The 25,954-nt window shown below is 39.2% G+C and overlaps 2 protein-coding genes across 2 annotated transcripts in view; both read left to right on the plus strand.

Annotated features, from left to right (window-relative positions):
• The window catches only part of zcchc7 (zinc finger, CCHC domain containing 7), a 103,120-nt gene extending 97,545 nt beyond the window's left edge, over positions 1 to 5,575 (plus strand). Inside the window, exon 10 of the mRNA XM_088342750.1 lies at positions 1,613 to 5,575. Within this exon, the coding sequence (XP_088198876.1) occupies positions 1,613 to 2,133 (521 nt within the window). The 3' untranslated portion in view covers positions 2,134 to 5,575. The remainder of the gene's footprint in view (positions 1 to 1,612) is intronic.
• Positions 5,576 to 8,846: 3,271 nt separating this feature from the next.
• Positions 8,847 to 25,954, plus strand: part of pgm2 (phosphoglucomutase 2) — an 80,485-nt gene continuing 63,377 nt past the window's right edge. The window contains exons 1-9 of the mRNA XM_088342751.1: positions 8,847 to 9,017; positions 13,182 to 13,349; positions 15,080 to 15,271; positions 17,504 to 17,587; positions 18,606 to 18,799; positions 22,181 to 22,370; positions 22,466 to 22,563; positions 24,251 to 24,431; positions 24,540 to 24,633. Of these exons, the coding sequence (XP_088198877.1) occupies positions 8,943 to 9,017; positions 13,182 to 13,349; positions 15,080 to 15,271; positions 17,504 to 17,587; positions 18,606 to 18,799; positions 22,181 to 22,370; positions 22,466 to 22,563; positions 24,251 to 24,431; positions 24,540 to 24,633 (1,276 nt within the window). The 5' untranslated portion in view covers positions 8,847 to 8,942. The remainder of the gene's footprint in view (positions 9,018 to 13,181; positions 13,350 to 15,079; positions 15,272 to 17,503; positions 17,588 to 18,605; positions 18,800 to 22,180; positions 22,371 to 22,465; positions 22,564 to 24,250; positions 24,432 to 24,539; positions 24,634 to 25,954) is intronic.

Genomic DNA, 25,954 nt, shown 5'->3' on the forward strand with positions numbered 1-25,954 from the left:
CATTATTTTCGTTATGTTTGTTATTTTTATTTTCTAAAAAAATAAAATTCAAAAGTGACAGCAAAATTACACACAAAATGAATAACCTGTATTACCTCATGAGCCACAGTAACCACAAAAGATTAGAAAAATGATCATCTAAAGGATAAGCAATTTGATAATTTAAGCTTAAAAAAACACATTATGAAACCAGACCTGGGGATTAATTTTTAAACATTTTCGAACGACATGCCTTGAGATTTTTTAATTAAAAACAAACTACCTTGGCTCAAAAGAGGTTGAAAAACACTGACATAATACATATTACAACATGGTGTATACAGACGCTGCCGATTTACGAACGACGATCGTAAGTTGAATTTGTTCGTAAGTTGCTTCAGTGCTATATTTTGATTGTTTAAGGTTTATATAAGTGTGTTTAAGGCTTGTATAATTAACCTGTACTGTTTTGCACTGAAAAATAAACGTTGAATAAAATGATATGCTCTATAAAGATAAATAAAGTTAAGTGTAACTTACTTTTGGAAGATAAGCTTCAAGAGTTCCTCCTCTGTGTAGTTTAAGGTACTTTTGGAAGAGTTAAGTGACTTCCTTCTCCGTTGTAAAAAGTGGACGGAAAAAAAGCGATCTAACCATTTTCTCAACCGCAACAAGCTTTCTCATTCCACTTTCCTTTCAAAAGAAACTGCTCGCCTCTTAACAACTTTACACCAACCATATTGAGTGGATGCACGAGACATTATACAATAAAAATGTCTAAGTTCTTAGCACGCTGAAAATAGTATACACAAAGACCGTATAGAATATAAACACACAAACTACGAAGAGGAAGCAGTTTTTTTTTTACTTCCGGACGGTTACTCAGTGACCTCTCACAGCGCCACACGCCGGTAGCAGCGGAAAGAAGCACTACAGTACTGTCCTCACAGGTGCTCACAATACAAAATTTAACTTGCAGCAATGTCCGGATATCATTCGATATCCCCCAAAAAATGTTCTACCGTTTTGCGAAAGTCAAATGGTCGTAGGTAGGGGAGCGTCTGTACTAGGGCTGCACAATTTTTGGGAAAAAAATTAGTTGAGATTATTCAGAACAGTATTGCATTTTCGATGTGATTTTAAAAGAAAAGTGCATTTTCTGTGCTTTTAGTTTTTTGTGAGTACTTAACCCTTGGATGCATGATTTATCAGTACATACTTTTCCATGAATGAGGTCAGTAATTAGTGGTGGTAAAAATACAAATGGCATCATGTAATGAACATTTTTATGGGGAATACCTGGAATATGGAAATATTACAACTTTTTTAAATTTTATCTTTACAGATTTCGAAGACTAACAACACATGAGGTTATTTTTGACCGCACTTGTGCATCTTTTATAGCACGGAGTTAATTTTCCTAATTTTTATTTTATTCTGTAGGGTTTTTTTTCGGTACATTATGTGTTGATTGACTTTAAGGTTGCTTAGTATAAAAATTTGTTAAAAGTACACTGTAGAGTGAACGCCCATTGACACGCCCCCGTACCCTCCTTAGACTGTCCACCCACTGGGGTCTAACAAAATGTATGGGCAAAACACTGATTCATAATACTGTTATTTCTTTCCTCAGAACTTAAAAAAAATGGCTTTTTGGTCGACTATTCTCAGTCTTTTTCAAGTCTCAGACCGCCATGGAAGAAACAAAAACTCAGCCACGTGAAGGACGTCAAGACTCAATTCAAGCACAAAGCCAGCCCAGGGTACAAAACTTTTCACTACAAAGACAAATCAGAGACTTCACGCTATCCGAAAAATAAATCAGACAAGCACCGGAAAAAAGACTGTGCGGCCAAACCGTGGACGCCAAAGAGACCTGTCCCCAAAAAGCGCCCCACACTCAAAATGGATGAGTCTGCGGATTTCCCCAGAACGCAACAGGAAAGTGAGCCACCACAGAAGAAGAAAAAGAACCGCAGTGGAAAGAAAGAAGCAGCTTCATCATCGGGTCTCCAAGATGAAAGTTTTTTTAGAACTTTGCCCAAAAAAACAAAGAAAAACAAACAAGAAAAAAATCATACACAAATGTATCCCCCGGATGAGAATCTTTTCAATATTAAGCAAAGGAAAGGAAAGAGTAAGAAATGTGTTTGAGCCACTGATGTGTCTCTTAAGGGGAAATTGAGATTTAAAATTGCTCTTTGTGTGTTCTTGAAATTGCCTATTTGACTGGTTATTTTTATGTTTTTTTCAGTTTCCATCAACATTTGAGCACCAGTAGTATTATAATTGCAAGATCCATGTAACAAATGGTAATTATATTAAAAACAGAGTAGGAGTTTGATAAAATGGTTCGTTTTTCTTGTGTTTTGTGTTTCTCGGTCACCCGAATCAACTTTGAATTGTCGTGATTTTGTTTTTCATTATTGATCACCAATCTGGTAACAAGTAGCCCATTAACACCAGAATAGACTGGCTCTAAAAATAGCTTACCCTTAAGTGTGATTTTCTAGGAAATGTGATTTCTAACTGGCATGAAAAATCATTGACATGATCAGTGTCTTTAATTTAGCTGTATCAAACTCAATTAACTTTGGGGCCGCCAGAACTAGGGTTGGGCCAAATCGGGTTTTCCACAAAAAAGTTAAGATAAAAACTTCCCTGCTTTCATTGTTTTTTTTTTTGTTTTTTTTTTAAGATAAATTGTCCTCATGTTGAGGTTTTTGAGTTTTTCCTCGCCCTCGTAGGTTTTATATCAAGGTATGGTTTAATCATAGTCTGTGGTTTGCAATAATCTGTGGTCTGTGCAGCCCTTTGAGACTCTGTGATTAAGGGCTATACAAATAAACAAGACTTGACTTGGATTCCCAACACAAAATTAGATTTCTTTGAACGCATAAAGGGACCGTGTGTAATATTTAGTGCCTCCAAGGGGTGAAAAAGAAAACATGCAATTAAAGATGCAAAACATTGATTTGAGTACTAGGCAAAAATACATCAACTATCATCAATGTTCATTTTAATGAAAATTGTTTTTTTTTTGTTTTTTAAATTTATTTTTTTTTACACAGTGGAATCCACACTCAGGTTGCACGCACCTGAAAACACAGTGCAATCTAGAGGTCAAATATTCCACACATGGGTTTTAAGAATATGAAAATCAATTAGTAATAAATTACTCCATAATCCCCTAGGGCTGCATTTAAAGGGACATTGTTGATTATCTTGTGCCTTCTAGTGGTAAAAGTGACATTCATTTTTAAAAAAAAGATTTAAATAATTGACAAAAAACCATGAACTATCATGAATGGGCTTTTTTTTTTTATATATAAATACCTGTACGGTTAGGACTTTTCTATTTTACAATAAATGAACCCCACCTATCATCATTGTCTGCCATTTTGCTGAAAAAAACTAATGGCTGTGCAAAAAACTGCATTATTTTCACTTTGAGTCTCTGTAGTTTGTATTTTTACTTGTGATTCTTCACACTCGTTTTCAGTTGCACAACAATACAGTGACATCGAGTGGTCAAATAATACAGACCGTCCCCCTTTCGTGTTAAGGGGAGGACCTCAAACTATCATCCTAAGGGCTACAATTGTACCCCGAGCTGCGAGTGTGAGACCCCTGCCTTAAATACATGATCAATTATTTTAAAGTTTAAATCATTTGATGCCTTTAAATAAAGGTGGGTGTTTTAGTGCCTCACTGAAACCAGTTTACCTAATTACTACAACCTGGTAATAACATAGTAATAGCATATGTTTTTTATGCAGAATTGCATACATTATTGCACTAAGAAGTAACAAAAAAAGTAGCTCTCGGCTTCAAAAAGTGGTGGCCTTTATTATGTCCATATGTACTTTAGAAACATTACTGGAACACCATATTTTTTTATATTTTGTCCTTCAAAGTTAAAGGCAATTTGTGGCGTTATAACGGTGCTTTAAGTTAGTGCAGCAGTTCTCAAACGGGAGTATTTAAGATTTAAAAATACATTTTAAAAGAAACATCTATTTTAAGAAAAATAATAAAAATTATTACTGTACAAGGAGATTGTAGTTGGAATGGATCCTGAATTCAGTAGGCTAAACACACGCACACCAGATATCTTAATTTTCGACCAAGAGTAAACCCATACACTACTAACGTCAACCTAAATAAAGGTATATTCTATTCTAATTTTGTTTTAGTGTAAACATTTCTCAAAATTGGGGTGTTACTTTATTAATTTATATATTTTCGTACAAAAACTTTTCTGACCAAATTTGTTTTTTTGCCCATCCATCCATTATCTGCACCGCAATTCATATGTATTTTAGATTACACATTTTAAATCATACAGAATTTGTTGCTTATTTTGAATCAATATGTTTTGTCAATAATATTATTTGTAGTAATAGTAGTAATTCCATCCATCCATTATCTGCACCGCTTATCCTCAGTAGGGTCGCAGGGGTGCTAGAGCCCATCCCAGCTATCTTCGGGCAGTGGGCAGGGAACACCCTGAACTGGTTGCCAGCCAGTCGCAGGGCACACAGAGACGGACAATTCGCTCGCTCATTCACACAATTTGGACCGGCCAATTAACCTGACATGCATGTTTTTGGAAACCTGATGATTAATTTTTTTGTCTCAGTTTAGCTGGGTTAAGAAAAATATATTTTCACTGCCTCACTGAGATAAAAGAATGGATGTCACTCAACTTCTTGCGCCTTAACTCTGAAAAGACCGAAATGTTAGTTATTGTTCTCAAAAACTGCTCTGAACATTGACAAATGTAATATCAGGTAAAAAATGTAGGCGTCAAATTTGACCCCGATCTGTCCCTTTAAAGACATGTGAAGAATATTACTAGAACAGCTTTCTTCCATCTTCGCAACATTGCTAAAATTCGTCCTATGCTGTCTCAGTCAGATGCGGAGATTATAATTCAGGCGTTTGTTACTTCCCGTCTCGATTACTGTAATGAACTACTCTCCAGTCTCCAGAAGTCCAAAAGCAAGAGCCTTCAGCTGGTACAAAATGCTGCAGTGAGGCTTTTATTCTAAGACAAGAAAGTTTGATCACATTACCCCGATTTTAGCTAACCTGCATTGGCTCCCTGAGTTCAATTTACCGGCTCTTGGTAAATTGTCTGCATTTATATAGCGCTTTTCAAGTCCATGAAGTCCTCCCAAAGCGCTTTACAATGTGCTTCACACTTACTCATTCACACACACTCACACACCAATAGCGGCCATGCAGCCATGCAAGGCGCCAACCTGCTTATTTGGGGCATTAGGGATTCAGTGTCTTGCCCAAGAACACTTTGACATATAACGCCGGGAATCGAACCTGCATTCTCTTGATCCCAAGCAGTGTTTTTCAATCTTTTTTGACACAAGGCACACTTATTTTCATGAAAAAAATTTAAGGCACCTTGCCGTAGAAAATGTTCAAAAATGAATTGCCAGTACCGGTTTCATGTCGTTGTTTTTTTTCTTAAATTATCTTTTTGACAAAATGACAGTATAAAGTATACGTATAGGCACTTTGGTACACTGAAAGGACTGTTGTAAAGGGCTGTGTAAATAAAGTACTGTACATTTTACATTAACATTTTTATTATTATTTGTGGTCACCGTGGGTAAGGAGGTAAACCAAATTATTCATTCTGGTTAATGATTTTGCTGTGATTTGGAATTGTATTACAGTATGTGTTTCATCTGTTTTCGAGTGTTATCATATTTTTATGATGTTTTTTTAGAAACATAACAAACTAAAAATGAGCAAAAATGATTTTCTAGTGGAACAAAACCTGTTTCACTACGCTCAAACTCTTTCACTCCTTTTTTTGTAAAATATCAAGATAATATTTAAATTATGATTCTTACTTTATTCCATTTTTATTATTTTCTTCTGGAAAATGTTAAACAGCTTCATTAAAAACAAAATCAGTGATTAATATATGTACCCATGAGCAGATAATTGCTTTATAAAAAGAGAGAAAGTAAATGCTGCCACCTACCGGCATGGATGAATGTTACAGCAGGCCGATCAATAGCAGAAAGCTATGTTTTTTTGTTTTTTTTTAAATACTAATAAAATTAGGCTATTTCCTGTGGCACACTAGACAAGGTGTCACAGCACACTGGTTGAAAAACATTGGTCTAACCTGACTGAACTCTGCAACATTTGCTTGCATTACCAGCTTTGAAAATTGAGTGACATTGTAGGACAAAGCAAGTTTTGTTTACACAAAGCAATATGGCTGACCCATCCAAGTGGCTAGCATGAGTTGTTAGAGAAGGAAACAATGGATAATATACAACCTGCCCAAACGACATTTGCTTGCATGACCAGCTTTAAAAGGTGAGTGACATTGAAGGACGGCGCAATAGTGGCAATCCATCGTCCACAGCCAGAGGGCTAACATGAATGGCTAGGGATGGAAACAGTGGAAAAAGTCGAACCTGCCTAAACTCTACGATGTTTTCTTGCATGACCAGCTTTGAAAGGCGAGTGACATTGAAGGACAAAGCAAGCTTTATTCACACAAAGCAATAGCGGCAACCCATAGCCGGCAGCCAAGTGGGTAGCATGAGTGGCTAGAGAAGGAGACAGGGAAAAATGACCAAAATTGCATGGATCCTGCAACATTTGCTTGCATGACCAGCAGCGGGAGACATGTGACATTTATATGCGAAGCAAGTTTCTTTTACACAAAGCAACAGCAGCAAGCCATAGCGTGCAGCCAGGTGGCTAACATGAGTGGCTTGAGAAGGAAACTTAATAAAAGGTCAAACATCTGATTCACAGGATTCTTAAATCATTTCATGCAGGACTCGACTGTGAGAGGAAAGTTACCCAGAAAAAAGGTCATTCAGTCTTCCGTTGTAGTAAGATGGCGACCAAACATGTCAGTTCCTTAAAGTTATGTAATATAATTACACATTTCAAAACCTTAGGAGTCTTATAAAAAAATGACAGTACATGCATTTTTGCTTATATGAATCAATAGTGTTTTATTGAAATGAAATGCTGTACGTGTTTCTACACCACTTGGATTCACTATATACAGTACATACAGGGGCTTTAAAATATAAGACAGTACTGGTATTGAAAAAGTGAAATGCTCAGAAAAGTGCCTGAACAAGAACATAAAAAAAAGCCTTCCAGATAGTAAAAGACTACAAGCAAACAAAACAGGCAATAATCCGTAGCATTAAAGATGAGTCGGGGAATGAACTAAAGACTAAGCGATTATGAATAGATGTTCAGAATAATACTACAAACTCTACAACCACCCGACACAGGGAGACCCTGAGGTTCTTAAGAATTCCAGCCCAGAGGAAAGTGACGACTTCCTTATCCTCACAGATGTAGAGGCAGCAATTAACTCACTGAAGAACAGAGTCTCCAGGAATTGACAACATACAATCATAACTCATACAAAATGGTGATGAGCAAACTGGATATTTTGACAAAGATTTGCAGAAAGATCTGCCAAACGGGACAGTGGCCATGGACAAAATTGTGAGTAATTATGGTGCCAAAGAAAGTAAACTTTCAACTATGCACCAGCTACAGAATCTATAGTCTCATTATCCATGCAAGTAACATTGTGCTAAAGGTCCTTCTGAACAGACTGAAACCACAGGCTGAAAAGATCCTAGCCGAAGAACATGCAGGTTTCAGGGAGGGAAAGAGCACCATAGAACAGATTTGTGAGAAGTTTCAACAACACTAGAGAAACCTCAAGTTTTAGTTATTTCAATATGGCATTTGACAGAGTATGGCAAGCAGCTTTATGGGTCACAATGTGGAATAGCAACATGGGCCAGAAACCAGTTCAGACCATTGAACAACTGTATGCCAATGCCAACAGTGCGGTACCATTGAAGCTTGGTTTCAAACCACTGTCGGTGTGAGACAAAGCTGCATTCTCTCTTCATTTTTATCCAATATCTTCCTGGGGAGGATCATGTCCAAAGCCCTGGAGCAACATGAAGGTACTCCAGTATTGGGGGGCACAACATCACTAATCTACGTTTTGCTGAGGATATTTCTGGATTAGCAGGAGACAAACAGGAACTCAGAGATCTGGTCAATCGCCTAAACAAGGCATCAACCCGGTATGGGATGGAAATCAGCACAGAAAAAACTAGAGTAATAACCAACAATTCCCAAGTTATCACCACAAATATCACCGCCAACCACAGAGAGATAGAACCTGTCACCAAGTGTAAATATCTTTGAGTTGTCATATCAGAAGAGGGGTCAGAACCAGAAATCATGGCCAGGATAGCTCAAACCACAGCTGCACTTGCCAGACTTAAACCCTTCTGGAGGATCAAGAACATAGCAATGATATCAAAGGTCAGATTCATGCAAGTGCTGGTTACTTCCATCTTACTCTATGCTTGCGAGACATTGACTCTCAGAGCAAAACTGGGAAAAATATCCAGGCCTTGGAGATGAGATGCTACAAGAAACTTATATGCATCAGCTACAAAATGGAATGGTGCACAACACCCTCAGAGGGCACATTTGACCCTTCGAAGAATTTTTGTGAACTGTGCGAAGACAGATACTTAAGTGATATGGATCATCATCATCATCAGGACTCCAGGGCACAGTCGGAGGGGGCAGGAGAGGAAGACGGAAAAGAACTGGGCAGACAACATTAAGGAACAGACTGGTGCTAACTTTGCCACGACCCCAAAACAAGCCAGGGACCGTCAACAGTGGAGAAAGCTGTCCAGAGTTGCGTCGCCATTGGTGCCCCGACGACCCATGCGGTTAAGGGATCCTTGAACGTAACATCCGAATCCAGGAAATTTCCCTATTGAACTTGAACGCAACACAAAGCCACACCCCTTGTTGCGTCAGTGGAAGTCAATCATCTCCAGCTAGCTTTGTATGGCATTGGAACTTCCAAAGCGACACTTTTTCCGTCATTTTTCCCGAGCAGCGACATGGAAAACGGCTTACCTAAAACCGGGGACGCTAAACTGGACCAGGCTGTCTGGCAGTGGCTACAATATGACAAGGTACAAGCAACTACTAACCTGTTAGCTCACTGGCAACAACGGGTATGTTTTGATGTTGTGAGATGTTCAGTAAACTCAGAATATTTCTTTTAAGTTCTATTTTTTAAGAAAACATAAATAAAACTTGAATCTGAATGGTTCGAGAAAGTTTCCTGCTTAATTCTTCAGATAATGTTATTTAATTACACAGAGGTTGGCTTTAGCGTTTATCACATTTAGTTATACATTTTGGAGCTCTGCTTAAGGAACCCACAATAACATCTCGTGACATTTATAAAGCTAATATTCAAGCATAGCAGAACATAGTAATATACTTTACTGTGTAACTTTAATAATTTATTTTAGCCCCATTAAAGTTAAGGTACTCTTAAATTTACGAAATGACTGCAATTTCCTGTCTAAAGCAGTGTTTTTTTCAACCTTTTTTGGGGCCAAGGCACAGTTTTTCATTAAAAAAAAACATGTCAAGTTTCTATGATTTCAAACTTTTAATTCATTGTTGCCCTAATTTACAGTATAGAGTTTTTTTTCCCATCATAGGGGTACGGCCTGGCTCAGGAGGCAATGCTAATTCTTCATTTTGGTCAGAGCTGGGTAGAGTAGCCAAAAATGTTACTTTAGGAGAAGTACTGTTGCTTCAGAATAATATGACTCGAGTAGAAGTAAAAAGCAGTCATCCAAATAATTACTTCGTGAAAAAAAAACTACTCAAGTCCTGAGTAACTGTAGCAACGTCGTATTTTTTTCTTAAACAACCATTCAATCAGATCATCAACTCATGAAAGACCATCCAATCAACAGTAAAGTACCTGTGATTAAAATGTATGTAATAATAATAATAATAATAATAATTTCCTTTGTATTGTCATTCTGTGTAACAATGTACACAGAACGAAATGTCGATACACCTGACCCGTTGTAGCGAGCCGATGCAGCCGCAGCCAACAGAGGGCGCCGCCATTTTACCAATGTTATAAGTCTTAGGTATGACTCGGCCGAGGCGCGAACCATATTTGTGAGGCTACAGCTATAGACACTATGCGTACAAAAAAAAAAAAAAAAAAAAACTTTCCTAACCCTGCACACAAGTGCCACATAGTGTTTTTTGGGTCACTGGTAAAATCTAAAGTAAAGAAACAAAGTCTTTGACAAAATAAATGCCCCTTATCAGAGACCGACAGGCGTGTCCTTAAGTGGAGGGGATTAACGGGTTAATTGTAGCCTAATGTAGTGGAGTAAGAGTGCAGTTTCTTTTTGACAAATCTTCTCAAATAAGAGTAGAACAGTACTGATTTATAAATAAAATTCTCCTTAAAAGTAAACATACTCTAGTTACCAGCTCAGTAGCCTAGATGGTAGGGCACCCGCTTTGAGACTGGGAGGTCGCTGGTTCGCGCCTCGGCCGAGTCATAGTCATACCTAAGACTTATAACATTGGTAAATGGCGGCGCCCTCTGTTGGCTGCGGCTGCATCGGCTCGCTACAACGGGTCAGGTGTATCGACATTTCGTTCTGTGTACATTGTTACAAAGAATGACAATACAAAGGAAATTATTATTATTATTATTATTATTATTAAATGTGATGTAGAAAATGTAATTCTTTACAACCCACCTCTGATTTTAATTAATAATTTGGCTGTAATTTGGAAATTTATTATGTGTTTAAACCGATTTTCAAGTTTCACTATATTTTAATCCTGTGTTTTACACAGTAAACAATGAACAAAATGTATCTGTTAGTGGAACATTTTGTTATAACTTGTTTGTTTATTTTTAAACTAAATTTTGAAAATAACATTTAAAATCAGCAAAATGTTATTTTTTTGTAGTGCAATATTTAACAACGTCATATTTCACATTGAATATTGACTGAGCTGATATTTTGTATATAAAAAGGAAATAATTGTTTCAAATACTCGAAGAAAAAAATACTTTACAATGGCATTTTGTTTTTAAATTGAGCAATTTCCTGCAACACATTAGACAAGGTCTCACGGCACACTGTGTACCCTGGCACACTTGTTGAAAAACACTGCTCTGAAGAACCAATACGCAAGCGCTTGTAAGCTATGAAAATGTTGATAAAGGAAATCAAATAATTTTGGCTCAAGGTACGCAAAAAATGTGTATGTTATATGAAAATAATTTTTATTTCGAAATACGATAGTTTGGAAATGGTTTAGCAAAATAAATTGGACAAAATAACACAAAATTGAATAGGTCGACGGGTATGATAGCCACTATACTTAGTCAACAGGATATGCACGTCAAGTGCACCCAAACACGTGGCTAACACAAACGCAGTTATTCATTTTATACAATTGACAGAGGGACGTCACTAATCACGTCATGTTGAAAAAAAGCACGGATTGAGTCAGGATATGGCTGGAACTGCATGCCAGTAAGATATTTTACAAATCAATGAATCTGTCTTATTTTGTTTGAGCCTAAGCCATGATATTTTGTTCTCTTGTTCCGACGCACAGTTACTTCGTTGTTAATTATCTGTAGTTTCAATATTCTTTTATTTGTTTGACATAGGCAAAAATAATTGCGAGCCTATTCGTTTAGTTTTAATGTTTATTTTGTGGTGTCATGTACTTTTTTTGTGACTGATCAATCAATTGAAATTACATTAATTTATTTATCCTTTCAGATTTGTAAGCCAAATAATTGGTGCAACCCCTATAGATAACCAACTTTCAAATGACTGATTAAAAATTTTCACCAGTGAGGACTTGCAACAATATTTTGTCCATTATCTCCATATTTGTAGAAATTATTTTGTATTTTCTTCGTAGGGTCCAATGTGCCCTCTGTCAATTTTTTTGATACACATTAAAAACCATACATCCTATCTGCTTTGTGGAACATCATTTTAATTTATTTCTCCTTTGTTGTCTGAGTGATTCAGCAGCATAGATGACACAGTAATAGTTTTAGCTGGTTCAGAGTCCACTGATCTTCTTTTTTTATTCCAACGTGTTCTTTATTACCACCATTGTGTTCTCGATCTTAGTAACCGATTTATATTCTTTTTTTAAAGCCCCAGTGTGTATTATCTAATGACCCGAACGGTGTAAAAGTGCTTCATTTGAATAAAAACACTATTGATTTAAATGATAAGCAAGAACACATGTATTATTGTACTATTTTTGACAAATAGGTGTAGAAATTTGTAATTGTATATCACAACTTGAGACAGAGACTGCCTTTGAAGAAGTTGACTTGTTTGATTGCCGTCTTACTACTATGGAAGCCCAAATGACCATTTTGCAAAGGTTGCTTGCGTCTAGCACTGAAAGACCACTTTCCTTCCCCTGCTGACCCACGCTGTGATTCAGGCATTTTGAACGTTATTTCCCACTGTTTAATTTTCTTCACTCACTTTAGACACCTGTCTGCAGGCTATGGCTCTCTGCTAGCCGCAACTAATAATGTTAGCTGCTTCTGCTTCATCCTTCAGTGTCACTCACCTGTCAGAGATGATCTTGCAACCGAACATCACGAGTCCCGTGATTCAGGCATCTTCAACTTTTTCCACTGTTTCTTTCTCTAGTCACTTATGTTAACCTAAGGCTATGGCTAGCCGTTGTGTTGCGGCTCTGTTTGAATAAAACTTGCTTTGTCCTTTTGAGTTATTCGCCTTCCACAACTAGTTATGCATGTCAATATCCAACCTTTTTTCAAACCTTTTTAGTGATTTCTCACACTAGCCGATAAAGTTAGCCCCTTACAACAGCTTTGACCAACTCCAGCTATTCGCTCTTTTCAGCTGCTCCAGGTGTATCCAACTTGCTCAGTTTTTGTTGTCGCTCGCGGGTATTTCATGTCCTGTTGCTGGCTGAAATTAATCCTTGCTCTTGCAGAGAAAAAAAATTGAAGTACGCTTCTGAATTTTGTGCAGTGGTATCCTTCGTACTACGAATGTGTGTCTTCTTCAAGTGTACACCTTTCACTCCATTCTAAATTACAACAGTCTCTAGTGGTGATTTATTACACATTGTTACTTTAAATCTAATTGGCTTTTATTTTCTATTTTGCCATGTTGCAACCAGCTTTTGTGCAATTTCAATAAAACCCCTCCCCCCCCTCATATGGATCATATATTTTTATTAATGACAATTTTTCCTGTGTTTTTGATTTTGTTTTTATGCCCTAGAATCCAAAGACTGTGTCTGCAGTGGAAAAGTTACTGAAAGATGGTGCCGTAGAGACGCTGAAGAAATGTTTCTCGTCCAGAATGGAGTTTGGTACAGCAGGTCTGAGGGCAGCCATGGGCCCCGGCATAGCTTGTATGAACGACCTCACTATCATCCAGACGACACAGGTCAGTTAATATATAGTGCATCCGGAAAGTATTCACAGCGCTTCACTTTTTCCACATTTTGTTATGTTACAGCCTCATTCCAAATTGTATTATTTTAATCTCTTATCTCAAAATTCTAAACAAAATACTCCATTATGACAATGTGGAAAAGTTTTTTTTTACTTTTTTTGAATTTATTAAAAATAGAAAACTAAGAAATCACATTTACATAAGTATTTACAGCCTTTGCCATTAAGCTCAAAATTGAGCTCAGGTGCATCTTTTTTCCACTGATCATCCTTGAGATCTTTCTACAGCTTAATTTGAGTCCACCTGCAGTAAATTCAGTTGATTGGACATAATTTGGAAAGGCACACACCTGTCTATATAAGGTCCCACAGTTGAGTGTGCATGTCAGAGCACAAACACCAAGCCTGAAGTCAAAAGAACTGTCTGTAGACCTGCGAGACAGGATTGTCTTGAGGCACAAATCTGGGGAAGGATACAGAAACATTTCTGCTGCTTTGAAGGTCCCAATGAGCACAACGGCCTCCACTATTTGTAGATGGAAGACATTTGGAACCACCAGGGCTCTTCCTAGAGCTGGCCGGCCTTCTAAACTGAGCGATCGGGGAAGAAGGGCCTTAGTCAGGGAGGTGACCAAGAACCCGATGGTCACTCTGTCAGAGCTCCAGCGTTCCTCTGTGGAGAGAGGAGAGCCTTCCAGAAGGACAACCATCTCTGCAGCAATCCACCAATCAGGCCTGTATGGTAGAGTGGCCAGATGAAAGCCACTCCTTAGTAAAAGGAACATGAAAGCCCGTCTGGAATTTGCCAAAAAGCACCTGAATGACTCTCAGACCATGATAAACAAAATTCTCTGGTCTGGTGAGACAAAGATTGAACTCTTTGGTGTGAATGCCAGGCGCCATGTTTGGAGGAAACCAGGCACCGCTCATCACCAGGCCAATACCATCCCTACAGTGAAGCATGGTGGTGGCAGCATCATGCTGTGGGGATGTTTTTCAGCAGCAGGAACTGGCAGACTAGTCAGGATAGAAGGAAAAATGAATGCAGCAATATATAGAGATATCCTGGATGAAAACCTGCTCCAGAGCGCTCTTGACCTCAGGCTGGGGCGAAGGTTCATTTTTCAGCAGGACAACGACCCAAAGCACACAGCCAAGATCTCAAAAGATTGGCTTCAGAACCACTCCGTGAATGTCCTGGAGTGGCCCAGCCAGAGTCCAGACTTGAATCCGATCGAACATCTCTGGAGAGATCTGAAAATGGCTGTGCAGAAACGTCTCCCATCCAACCTGATTGAGCTTGAGACTTATTGCAAAGAAGAATGGGCAAAACTGCCTAAAGATAGGTGTGCTAAACTTGTGGGATCATATTAAAAAAAACTTGAGGCTGTAATTCCTGCCAAAGGTGGATCAACAAAGTATTAAGCAAAGGCTGTGAATACTTACGTAAATGTGATTTCTTAGTTTTCTATTTTGAATAAATTCAAAAAAAGTTAAAAAAAAAAAAAAATCACATTGTCATAATGGAGTATTTTGAGTAGAATTTTGAGATAAGAGATTAAATTAATACAATTATGAATGAGGCTGTAACATAACAAAATGTAGAAAAAGTGAAGCGCTGTGAATACTTTCCGGATGCACTGTATAAACAAGTATACACACAGACGAAGTAGGGACGTATGTCTGGGTTGCATAGTCAAAACGCTGAATGTTGCTTGGCAGGGTTTCTGTCGCTACCTCGAGGCAAGTTTTGCAGACCTGAAGGAGCGAGGAGTTGTGATCGGTTACGACGCCCGAGCCCATCCTCCCAGCGGAGGCAGCAGCAAGCAATTTGCCCGACTGGCTGCTGCCGTGTTCGTCAGTCAAGGCGTCCCTGTTCACCTCTTCTCTGACATCACCCCCACTCCTTTTGTGGTAACGGATGTTTTATCATCTAAAATTGTGTTTTACGACCTTTTGTGAGCCAGGGCACATTTCATTCATCGAGAAAAAAATCCCGCGGGACACCACCAGTCTCGAAAAGTACATCTAGATTTAAGATAGCATTTGCTTAACTGCACAGGGACACAAGTTGGATAATTTCCCATTCCACAGTCCAAAAATACTATATTTTCCGGACTATAAGTCTCTCCGGAGTATAAGTCGCACCAGCCAAAAAATGCACACAGACGCTCCCCTACTTACGAACATTCGGGTTACGCAAAACTGTAGATATGATCATTTTTTTCGCGATGCCGAAAAATATCCGGACATTGCTGTAAGTTAGATTTTGTATTGTGTGCACATTTTTCCGAGTAGAGGACATTACTATAGTGCTTCTTCCCGCCGCGTGGCGCTATGAAAGGTCACCCAACATGCACACCGAAGAAGAAATCAAGCTTCTACTTCCTGGTTCATGTGTAATCGCGCTCAGAACTTTGACGTTTTTAATTGTTTAATATCCCGTGCATCCGAGAAAATGGTCAAAACGCTTTTTTTTTGGCCACTTTTTATCACGGAGGAGGGCCTCTTGACGCGCAAGTCCCAAAAGTAAGTAAAACCTCAATTTATTTATCTTTATAGAACATATTGTTTTATTAAATGTTTTTTTTTAGTACAAAACTATGGAGGATACTTTATACAAGCCTTAAACATACTTATATAAACCATAAACATACAAAAACTATAGCACTGAAGCAACTTATGAACAATATTCAACTACAACGAACGATCGTCCGTAACCGAACTCGTTCGTAGGTCGGGCAGCGTCTAATTGAGAAGGAAAAAACATGTATGAGTCGCATTTTTGGGGGAATATTATTTGATAAAATTCAACACATAATACTTACATGTCAACTTGAAAGGAATTTTAAATTTAAATAACATGGAGAACACTGTTTACTAATGTTACTTGTACGTACATTTTTTACACACTCAAATATGTCAGTATGTCAATAAATTCGCTTTACTATCAGCCTCACTCCAAATCACTGAAGCAAATTAAATATTTATCCTCTTTGTCAATTTTACCAGTAAACAATTCATCCAGCTCGGGACGATAAACTGCTTCCTCTTTGAAAAATGTCCGACCACACAACAGGCCAAGGTAAAAATGATCAGCACAGGGCTAGAGCACCCTCTTGCGGTTTAGTATGAAAATAACATGAAAAGTGATATACAGTACAGACGCTCCGCTACTTACGAACATTCAACTTACGCAAAACTGTGGATAGGAACATTATTTTCAGGATGTATAAAAATATCCGGACATTGCTGTAAGTTTGTATTGTGTGCACCTATTAGAGGACGGTGCTGTAGTGCTTCTTTCCGCCACGCGGCGCTGTGCAAGGTCACCCAGCATCCACCCTGAAGAAGAAATCCAGCTTCTAGTTTGTGTGTATACACACTGCACTGTATCTTTAGCACTCCATGGACTTTGACGTTTTTATTGTTTAATATCTCGTGCATCCATTCAATGGTTGGTGTAAAGAAGAGGCTTGCCGTTTCTTTTTAAATGAAAAGGGAATAAGAAAGCTTGCGGATGAGAAAATGGTTGGATCACTTTTTTTTTCGTCCACTTTTTTACCACGGAGAAGAAAGTTGCCTAACTCTTCCAAAGGTAACTTAAACTTAACTTTATTTATCTTTATAGTCAAGTCATGTTTTTTTGTATAGCCCTTAATTACAAGGAGTCTCAAAGGGCTTCACAGACCACAGAATGTTAATGCCTATTGTTTAGCTTTGTTATTCAGTACAATGCTTTATCATTCATCCTGCTTTGTAACATTATAGAGCATATTATTTTATTAAACATTTATTTTTCATTTTCAAAACAATACAGGTTACTTATACAAGCCTTGAACATACTTATATAAACCTTAAACGTACATTCCATACAAAATATAACACTGGAGCAACTTACAAACGATCGTCCGGAATCCATCTAAATCGTAAGTAGGGCAGCGTTGTTAACCGTAATGAAAATGTAAAACTCAATGATATAATAATGTCTTAATAATTTTACATATAAGTCTCACCGGAGTATAAGTCGCGTGCCTGGGCAAACTATGAAAAACACAGCTCCAAAAATATTTTGTCTAAATCTGCTAAGAGATTCAATCAAATTCGAGAGCACTAAAGCCAACATTTGCTCTTGTGTTTTTGCAGCCTTTCACAGTTTTACAACTCAGTTTGTGTGCTGGTATCATGGTGACTGCCTCCCACAACCCCAAACAAGACAACGGCTACAAGGTAATGGACTATTTAGCCTATAATAGCAAATAAGAATACAGTTGACCTGAAATTCTTTTTACCTTATGATGTGGAGTAAGAGGTTTTTAGCCCCCTCATTACGCTATTTTCTCCACCATATGATATCGACAACAAGTTATTTTGCATGCCCAAAAACTTAGATTTCAAACTTTGCTGTGTTTGTGTGTATGATTGCAAGTTACATGCCCCATATGTTTTTAAGATCCCTGTCTGCTATGAGTTTTTGTCACAACATCATGAAGATACTGTTATTCTATTGGCAGAGCTCCCTCTCAAAAATCCTTTACCTTTGTAAAGACCATGCAGGTTTTTGCCATACAATACTGTATGTTGTGTACTTTATTTATTTGCAAGGGAGAAGCAAAAACATGATGACCAAGAAAACAAAGCTTGCAATTAGAAATCCAAAGAAGGCAGACTCATTGTGTCCCTTGCTGCGCAATATGGCCATGACTATTTGTTACTTGGAAGAATTATTAAGAATTAGGAGGAAATCAAAGCAATGTTTTCTAAGGGCATAACAATCCTCGTTAGTGAAAATTTTAAAATCAATTTAATTGTAATCTACTGTCCCCTCCCCCTCTGTGCCTACCCACGAACTGATGCTAAAGGGAGAAGCAAAAGCATGATAACCATAGAAAGGGAGCTCAAAAACTTGAAGAAGGCACACTAATAAAAGGTAATCATTTGCTAAGTTGCGAATTAAGTGTTCTTACTGGGGTTTGAAACACATTTAGGGGGTGTGATGTCAAATTTATATTTCATTATTTTTTATTGTGTATTTTATGTTTTAATAAAGCACTTTGATTTGCATTACGGTGTCTGAAAAGTGCTATACAAATATAATTTGTTTTGATCCGATCTGCCAATTTCGATAGGTTTCTCTTCCCCCGTCATATGACAATTTTACCTTACGATCCTCATTTCAGACCATTTTAATGTTGTATCCTTTTGTATAAGGAACGTTGTCTATTGACTCCCGTGTCTTCTAATTTAGGTATATTGGGCCAACGGTGCCCAGATTGTATCCCCGCACGACCAAAACATTTCCGAAGAAATCTGGGAGAATTTAGAGCCTTGGTTGGGGTCCTGGAATACAGAGGTGGCTTTGAATAACCCCCTGCTCAAAGACCCTTATAAGGACATCCATGAAAAATACTTCAAAGCCATTCAGAAACACTGTCTTCACAGGTAGGAAATAATAGTCTATATTTTGTCATGAAATAGTGGTCCTAATTAAAAAAAATCCTCCACACCTTAAGAAAAATGATAGGAAATTTATTTATAAACTTGGAAACTTAATGTGTAAATACAATTCATAATGGCAGCTAAAATCTTATCAAAATTTCACTTCCTGTTAACAGTCAAAAACAAAAATGATTTTCTTATCATTCTTCTCATAAATACGGAAGTCTGAATGACAATTTTGCAAAGTTAGTTTGTCCCAGTGGTGCTTTTACAGCTTTCCAGCCACTTATTTATTGCACAAAGCTGAGTCCTGCATGTGATGGTGACAGGGTCCTGTGATTCGGGCATCTTCATTTTTTCACCCCAATGGTTTCATTCTCTAGCCACTTGGTGCGGGCAATGGCTCGCAGCTAGCTGTTATCCTTAACATCTCCGTTTTAATAAAGCAGGGATCTTGGGCATTTTTTAAGATAAGATCTACTTTTTGTTACTAATTCGTGCAAAGGGCAAAGAGTTTGATTCACATTTCTGAAATAACAACTTATCATGTTCTTATAATGTTTTTAATACGTTATTACCTGGGTAGTTAACGGAAGTAGAGTTATATAGACTCAATTGACTAATAAAAAGAAATATTTTAATAGAAAATCACGATTACCCAGCACTTTTGAGCCATTTTCAGAACAGGTCAGTGGGCACCTCAGCTGTCCTAATCAGGCACCACAATGAAGACCCTTGAAAAAAAAGCTTGGTTTGTCCTACAGTTTCATTTGCCTTCCACAACTGGCCTTGGACATGAACCAGCTGTGACCAACTCCAGCCAATTTCTTTTTTCAGCCTCTCTGGGTATGATCAGCTCGCTTTGTGTTTGTAGAATGCACACACTGCAGCTTCATTCTAAACTACAACAAACTCTAGTGCTGAATTGTTACCCTTTGTCAGCTGTTGAGTTCCGACCTCATAATTCTTTTTTTTAATTATTAAGTCGATGCACATTTATTTGTACAGCCCTTGATTAAAACATTTCTTGAAGGACTGCACAGGCCACAATTACACAATCCCCTGATCTGAACCGGTATGCTCGCAAGGAAAAAACTCAAATACCTTAGCATGACTGAAATAAGAATCCTCGAGCAGGTGCAGTGTTTGCAGCCACTAGGAGGGTGGGATCAGCAGGAATGGTGCTGTGCTGCAAGAGGAGGCTAAAGTGCTCCTTCCAGCGCGCGAGGCAGTTGGCTTCTGTCATGATGAGGTTGCCGTCTGAGTCTTTTACCAGGACTGTCTTTATGTGTGAACCGCTACGGGCTTGGTGTAGTAGACTGAATACGCGGCTCATGTTGTTGTTGTTGTTGGCCGCGGACTCAAGCTGTTGGGCTTCTGCCTGCCAAAACCTCTCCCTATCTTCAGCGATGGCCACATTGCGCAGGCGATTCAGTCTCGGAGCCGGGCCTCACGCCGCTGGTCTATGATGTTTAGTGTCCTCTCTGATATCCAGGGCTTTCTCGGGGAGGATCGTGAGCGTCCGAGGACATTGCGAGGAGACTGGAGGACACTTTCCTTGAAGGCCGCCCAGTCTGTCAGCTTGTCAGGAGCCAGGGCATCGAGAGTGCGGCGGAGTCTGTGGCGATGTTGGGGTCGCTGAGTCGGGAGGAATCAGGGCGAGGCAGAGTCTTGTGCTGGTTGGCTCGGAGCTTTAGCTTGAGCTGGGCCACCAGCAGACGATGGTCTGTGTTGCCAAGCTGTGCTCCTCTGAACACCCGGCAGTTTGTAGCAAATGACTTCCAGCGTCGTGATATCAGGATGTGGTCCAATGCCTTCCTGGCTCTGCCATCTGAGCTGTACCACGTCCAGTGATGGATGCGTTTCAGGGGAAACCAGGTGTCACCAACACAGAGGTTGTTTTGGTGGCAGAGGAGGAGGAGGCGGTTGCCATTGTCGTTTGTTGTGCTGTCAACGAAGGTGGTTTCGACAGGTGAGCCGGGGGACCGATCATTGCTGGATAGAGTGGCGTTGGCATCATTGAGGCCTGGTGGAGTTGGTCAAAGAATGCGTCCTTCGCATCCTCATCAGCGACATTCGTGGGGGCGTAGGCGACGATCACTGTCATCTTGCCGTGATGGTGGAGGAAGCGAGCAGACAGTAGTCTGTCCCTTATGGGTGTCCAGCTGATGAGGGACCTCCGGAGGGCTTTTGGAATGGCAAGAGCCACACCGTAAAGGCCGGTCCGACTCTCTGGGCCACTCCAGATGTAGCAATGGTTGCCAGCTGTTGTTTCACCATTTCCTTGCCATCGTACTTCACAGAGCCCTGCCAGGGTGATGTTAAAGCGACAGAGCTCTCGGGACAGCAGGGTGGCAGTTCCGGGGCGAAGGAGTGTCTAGACATTGCAGGTGGTTACACGGGTCTTACGACGAAGGTCGATCCGTACTCGTTGGTCGGGGGCAGGCTGGGGTCCGTTACCGTGTTGATTAGTCCGTCTTCTTTCTCTGGTCAGTTTCGTAACAAAGGGGGTTTCTCCTGGGTGAGTTGTTAGCCCTCCGCTGGATAGTCGGTTGGTGGGGCTGCCACCTCACAGCGTACCGACACGCTGGGGTCTTTGTTTGTCTGGAACCTACCCCGGAGACCCAGACCCATCCGGGAGGGACAGAGAGCAATACATTACAGTAATCAAGCAGAGAAGTAATAAACTTATAAGTATAATATCAGCATCTTATTTCGACAGCATGGGGCTAATCTTTGCAATGTCACCAGGATGGAAGAAAGCTATTTCTGTAAATTGTTTTACAAGTAACGAAAACAACACATTCGGATCAAATATGACACGAACATTATTGATCGAGTCACTTTTGATGATGTTACATTTGTCAAGGTTCAAAGCAGTGTTTGAGAACATTTTATGAAGATGAGCTCAGCCAAAAATTAACATTTTAGTTTTTTCTGGGTTGGGGCAACAACATTAAATAACATCCAACATTGTTTGTCAGTAAGGCAGGCCTCCAAATTTCCACATTTTAACAGTGTGGTCGTCCCCAGTGGCAGCTACAATTCAGTTTCATCTGCATTATTATGACAGATAATCAGTTTGCTTTTAATTAAAGTCACCGAACATTGACATTCCAAATTCTGAAGATTTAAATAATTCCAATCCCAAAAGTATGAAAATCGTTGGATGCAAAAAAATATGTTGTAATTTATTTTAAACGTATTGAATTGTTGAAAAATTCATTCGTTGTTTCACCTACCTACTACGTATCCTCTTCTTTTATTTGATGCTTTCTTCATGTCGAAATGTTTTGAAAATTAGTCTTATAATTCTAACAGGAAAAATGATGCAACGTATGCCAAACATTTTAATTATGTGTTTTGGTTCTGGACTTCTTCCAGGGAATTGAACAAAAACTCGGATGTAAAAATTGTGCACACGTCAGTGCACGGCGTCGGCCACTCTTTTGTGCAGTCTGCTTTTGAGGCCTTTGACCTTCGTCTGCCGTACGCCGTGGCCGAACAGAAAGAGCCGGATCCCGAGTTCCCCACCGTCAAATACCCCAATCCTGAGGAGGGCAAGGGAGTCCTGGTAAGCGCGCACACACACACCAGTATGTGAACATTTATGTTGTGCAGTTTCTGTAGCTCATTCTGTAATTTTCTTTTTCACATTTGGCCTTCCAGACACTTTCCTTTGCTTTGGCTGAGAAGAAGGAAGCCACTGTGGTGTTGGCCAATGACCCAGATGCTGATCGACTGGCTGTTGCTGAGAGGCAGGAGAGGTGTGTTTGTATATTTTGCAACTCCTGAGCAGAGTTGCTGTAGCTGCTAATGCTAGCATCCGCATCTTCAACTCTATCATGTTGCCTGGTTGCATTGGCAATCATCTATGGAAATTACGCCGTTCTAAATAACACCATTATGGAATGGCGATCATTTTTTCAGTAAATTTTTAATCGAACTATTTTTTTCTGCTGTTACTGACAGTCAAAAGCGGTGTGTTATGCACGTTTTTGTGAGTTTTTGTGTGTCAGTTCTTGTACATTTTTTCGTGTATTCATGTACGGTTTTGTGTTTTAGTGCGTGTTCAAGTACATTTTTTTGCGTGTTTTTGCACATGCTGATTGTTATTTTCTGATATTGTTTACTGTTTATTTTTGTTGCACTTCACGTGTAGGATACACCTGTTGCTGGTGAGGTTCTATGAATATTATAAAACAACTACCTGTCTATTCTTCTCTATTAAAGTGATAAAGCCAGAATTAATCATAAAACTATTACTTGGGCTAATGCACGTTGCTATAGCCTGGCCAACCGCTACTAACGTGATTGATTGGTTTATTTCAAAGGGGATGATACATGGTTCAATACAGCCAAAATTAGTCAAAATTCTATTTTTTTGCCTAAGGTAACGGCAACAGCAGCCCGGGTGATCATGGGTTATTTAAAAGGGGACAATGCCATTTGAATAAACACACGATGATACATGGTTCAATAAAGACAGAATTGGTCATAAAAATGTTTTCTGGGGCATATGCTCATGCTAGTTGCTATGGTAGCAGTGCTAGCCGCTAATGGTAGTCGTTAAGCAGGTGAACTGGGGCTGACGTGAATAATTGGTTTATTTGAAAGGGGAAAATGGAATTTGACAAAACACATGATGGATGATACATGGTCCAATAAAGACAGAATTAGGCTAAAGGTAATTTTTCTGGCTAGTCGATATGGTGTTGCTAATGCAAGCTGCTAAAGCAACGGCAACCATGGCTAACATTATTGGTTTCATTGTTTCCATTTAAATCAAACAAACAAGCTATGATGCATGGTTTAATTATGCCAGAATTTATCAAAAGCCTATTTTTCTGACTAGCTACTGAGGCTGGTTGTTATGGAAGCGGCGTTAGTCGCTAATGCAAGTTGATAAAGCGACACCAACTATGGTTAACTAATAGCAACTGCTTCAAAAGTTCTCAGAGCAAAGGCCACAAACTTCCAAAAAGTCAAAACTAAATAAAACGGAAACAAGCTAAAATATTTCTATATATTCTTCAATGGGGGCAGCACGGCGGCGCAGTGGTTAGCGCATGTGCGGCACAGTTCATGTCTTGGGAACCTCCTGCGTGGGTTCAAATCCAGCTCCAGACTTCCTGTGCGTGTGAGTTTGTATGTTCTTCCCGTGCTTGCGTGGGTTTCCTCCGGGCACTCCGGTTTCCTCCCACATTCCAAAAACATGCATTTCAGGTGAATTGGCCGGTCTAAATTGTCCCTAGGTGCGAATGAGCGAGTGAGTTGTCTGTGCCCGTGTGCCCTGCGATTGGCTGGCAACCAGTTCAGGGTGTCTCCTGCCCACTGCCCGATGATTGCCGGGATGGGCTCCAGCACCCCCGCGACCCTACTGAGGATAAGCGGTGTAGCTAATGAGATGAGATGAGATGAGATGAGATATTCTTCAATGGTTCTGTCTTGTAGCGGCCAGTGGCGAGTGTTCAACGGCAATGAACTGGGAGCGTTACTGGGATGGTGGATGTTCCACTGCTGGAACGAGCAAAAGCCCGAAGGTGATGCTGTGAAAAATGTCTACATGTTGTCCAGCACCGTCTCGTCCAAGATACTGCGTGCCATTGCTCTCAAGGAAGGGTTCCACTTTGAGGTAAGGGATGGACCAAAATGACATAATTTATTTGAAGTTAAAAACATATTTTAGTATAGCAACTCTTTTTTTATTTTATTTTTTATTTTTTTTTATTTTTTTGGATAGGAAACTCTAACGGGGTTCAAATGGATGGGAAACCGAGCCCGGGAGCTGCTGGATGGAGGAAAGACGGTTCTGTATGCCTTTGAGGAGGCCATTGGTAAATTTTTAAGCTATCACATGTTTTTTATATGTTAGCAAACGATAAGACACTGGGAATCTCCCCATTAGGTCCTTGCAGCTTTCAATTACAATAACTCTTATGTCACAAGCTGTTTTATTTGTGGCCTGAGGCCACACAAGCGTGCATGTGATTCGGATTTACAACTTCCTGTTGAATTTCTACCAACCTCTCAGTGGACACAAACTCAACTACAACTGCGACCTGATAATTACAGGGTCCGTATGGGTGATTGAAATCCTTGAAAACGCTTTAATTTTAATGTAGTGTCTTGAAGGTCAGGAAAATGCTTGAATTTTAGGTAGAGTGCTTGAAATTGTTGGAAATTATTTCCTGGCAGTCAGACTTGATGGACCTCACTTTTAAATGAAGACATTTCTGCAAAACACATAAATTATATGTTAAAATGTTCACAGATCTACAACAAAAAGTTGTAAAATGGAAAACAATTTTACATTTTTACACACAGAACAGATTTAAAGTCAGACAACAACACAAAATCTCTCAAACTGCAAAACGATAAAACAGAAATTAAAAATATAAAATCCTCATTGCCAAAAAAAATGCTAAAATGCAAATAACAAATAACTATTTCCTAATCTATTTTAACCAATTTAGACACAGATCTTCTGAAAAACACACAAAAAATGTACGTTAAAATAAGTAAAACAGAAAGCAAAAGATCAGCAGTTTCTAGGATTAAACAATTTAATGTACTCTGCTTCAGAGCAAACAATATCATTAAAATGAGTCAAAATTTGGCTCATTCAAGCATACACAGCTAACATTAGTGTCTTATCGTTGCCATTTCTTACTAATTGATGATACATAAACAAGCTGCTTTTATTGCAAAAAAACAGCGATTATTAGCGAATAAAGGTGAGACAAACATTCAGAAGGTAGTGCCGTTTCGCCAAAGTATATATTTTCAACATGATCAAGTGATTTCGAGGTGCAAATGCCCCGTTCTTTACTCTTCTATTTCATCCCTGTAAAAATTATATACAAAGTCATTTTAGTAACTTTTGAGCGAGGGGGGACATTTCACGCCGGGAGTGCATTTTTCTGCACAACAGCGATAAGAACTGGTAAGCATCCAGACTTTTGTAAGCTTTTAGTTAAGCGCCTGTGAACTTCATTTTGAATACAGTGGTTCAGATGGTGTGGACCTAAGTCAGGCAGACTGGACAATTTGTTTAGATGCGTGAATATGTCAGGAGGATGATGGTATGGGTCGATAGCCAGCCCTGCTAATGTTTTCCTCAGTTTCTCTAAATAGCGCCCTTTGTGCTTTCCGACA

This window comes from Urocampus carinirostris, chromosome 8 (genome assembly GCF_059441175.1).
Source record: "Urocampus carinirostris isolate Australia breed hairy pipefish chromosome 8, RoL_Ucar_1.0, whole genome shotgun sequence".
Taxonomy (NCBI): domain Eukaryota; kingdom Metazoa; phylum Chordata; class Actinopteri; order Syngnathiformes; family Syngnathidae; genus Urocampus; species Urocampus carinirostris.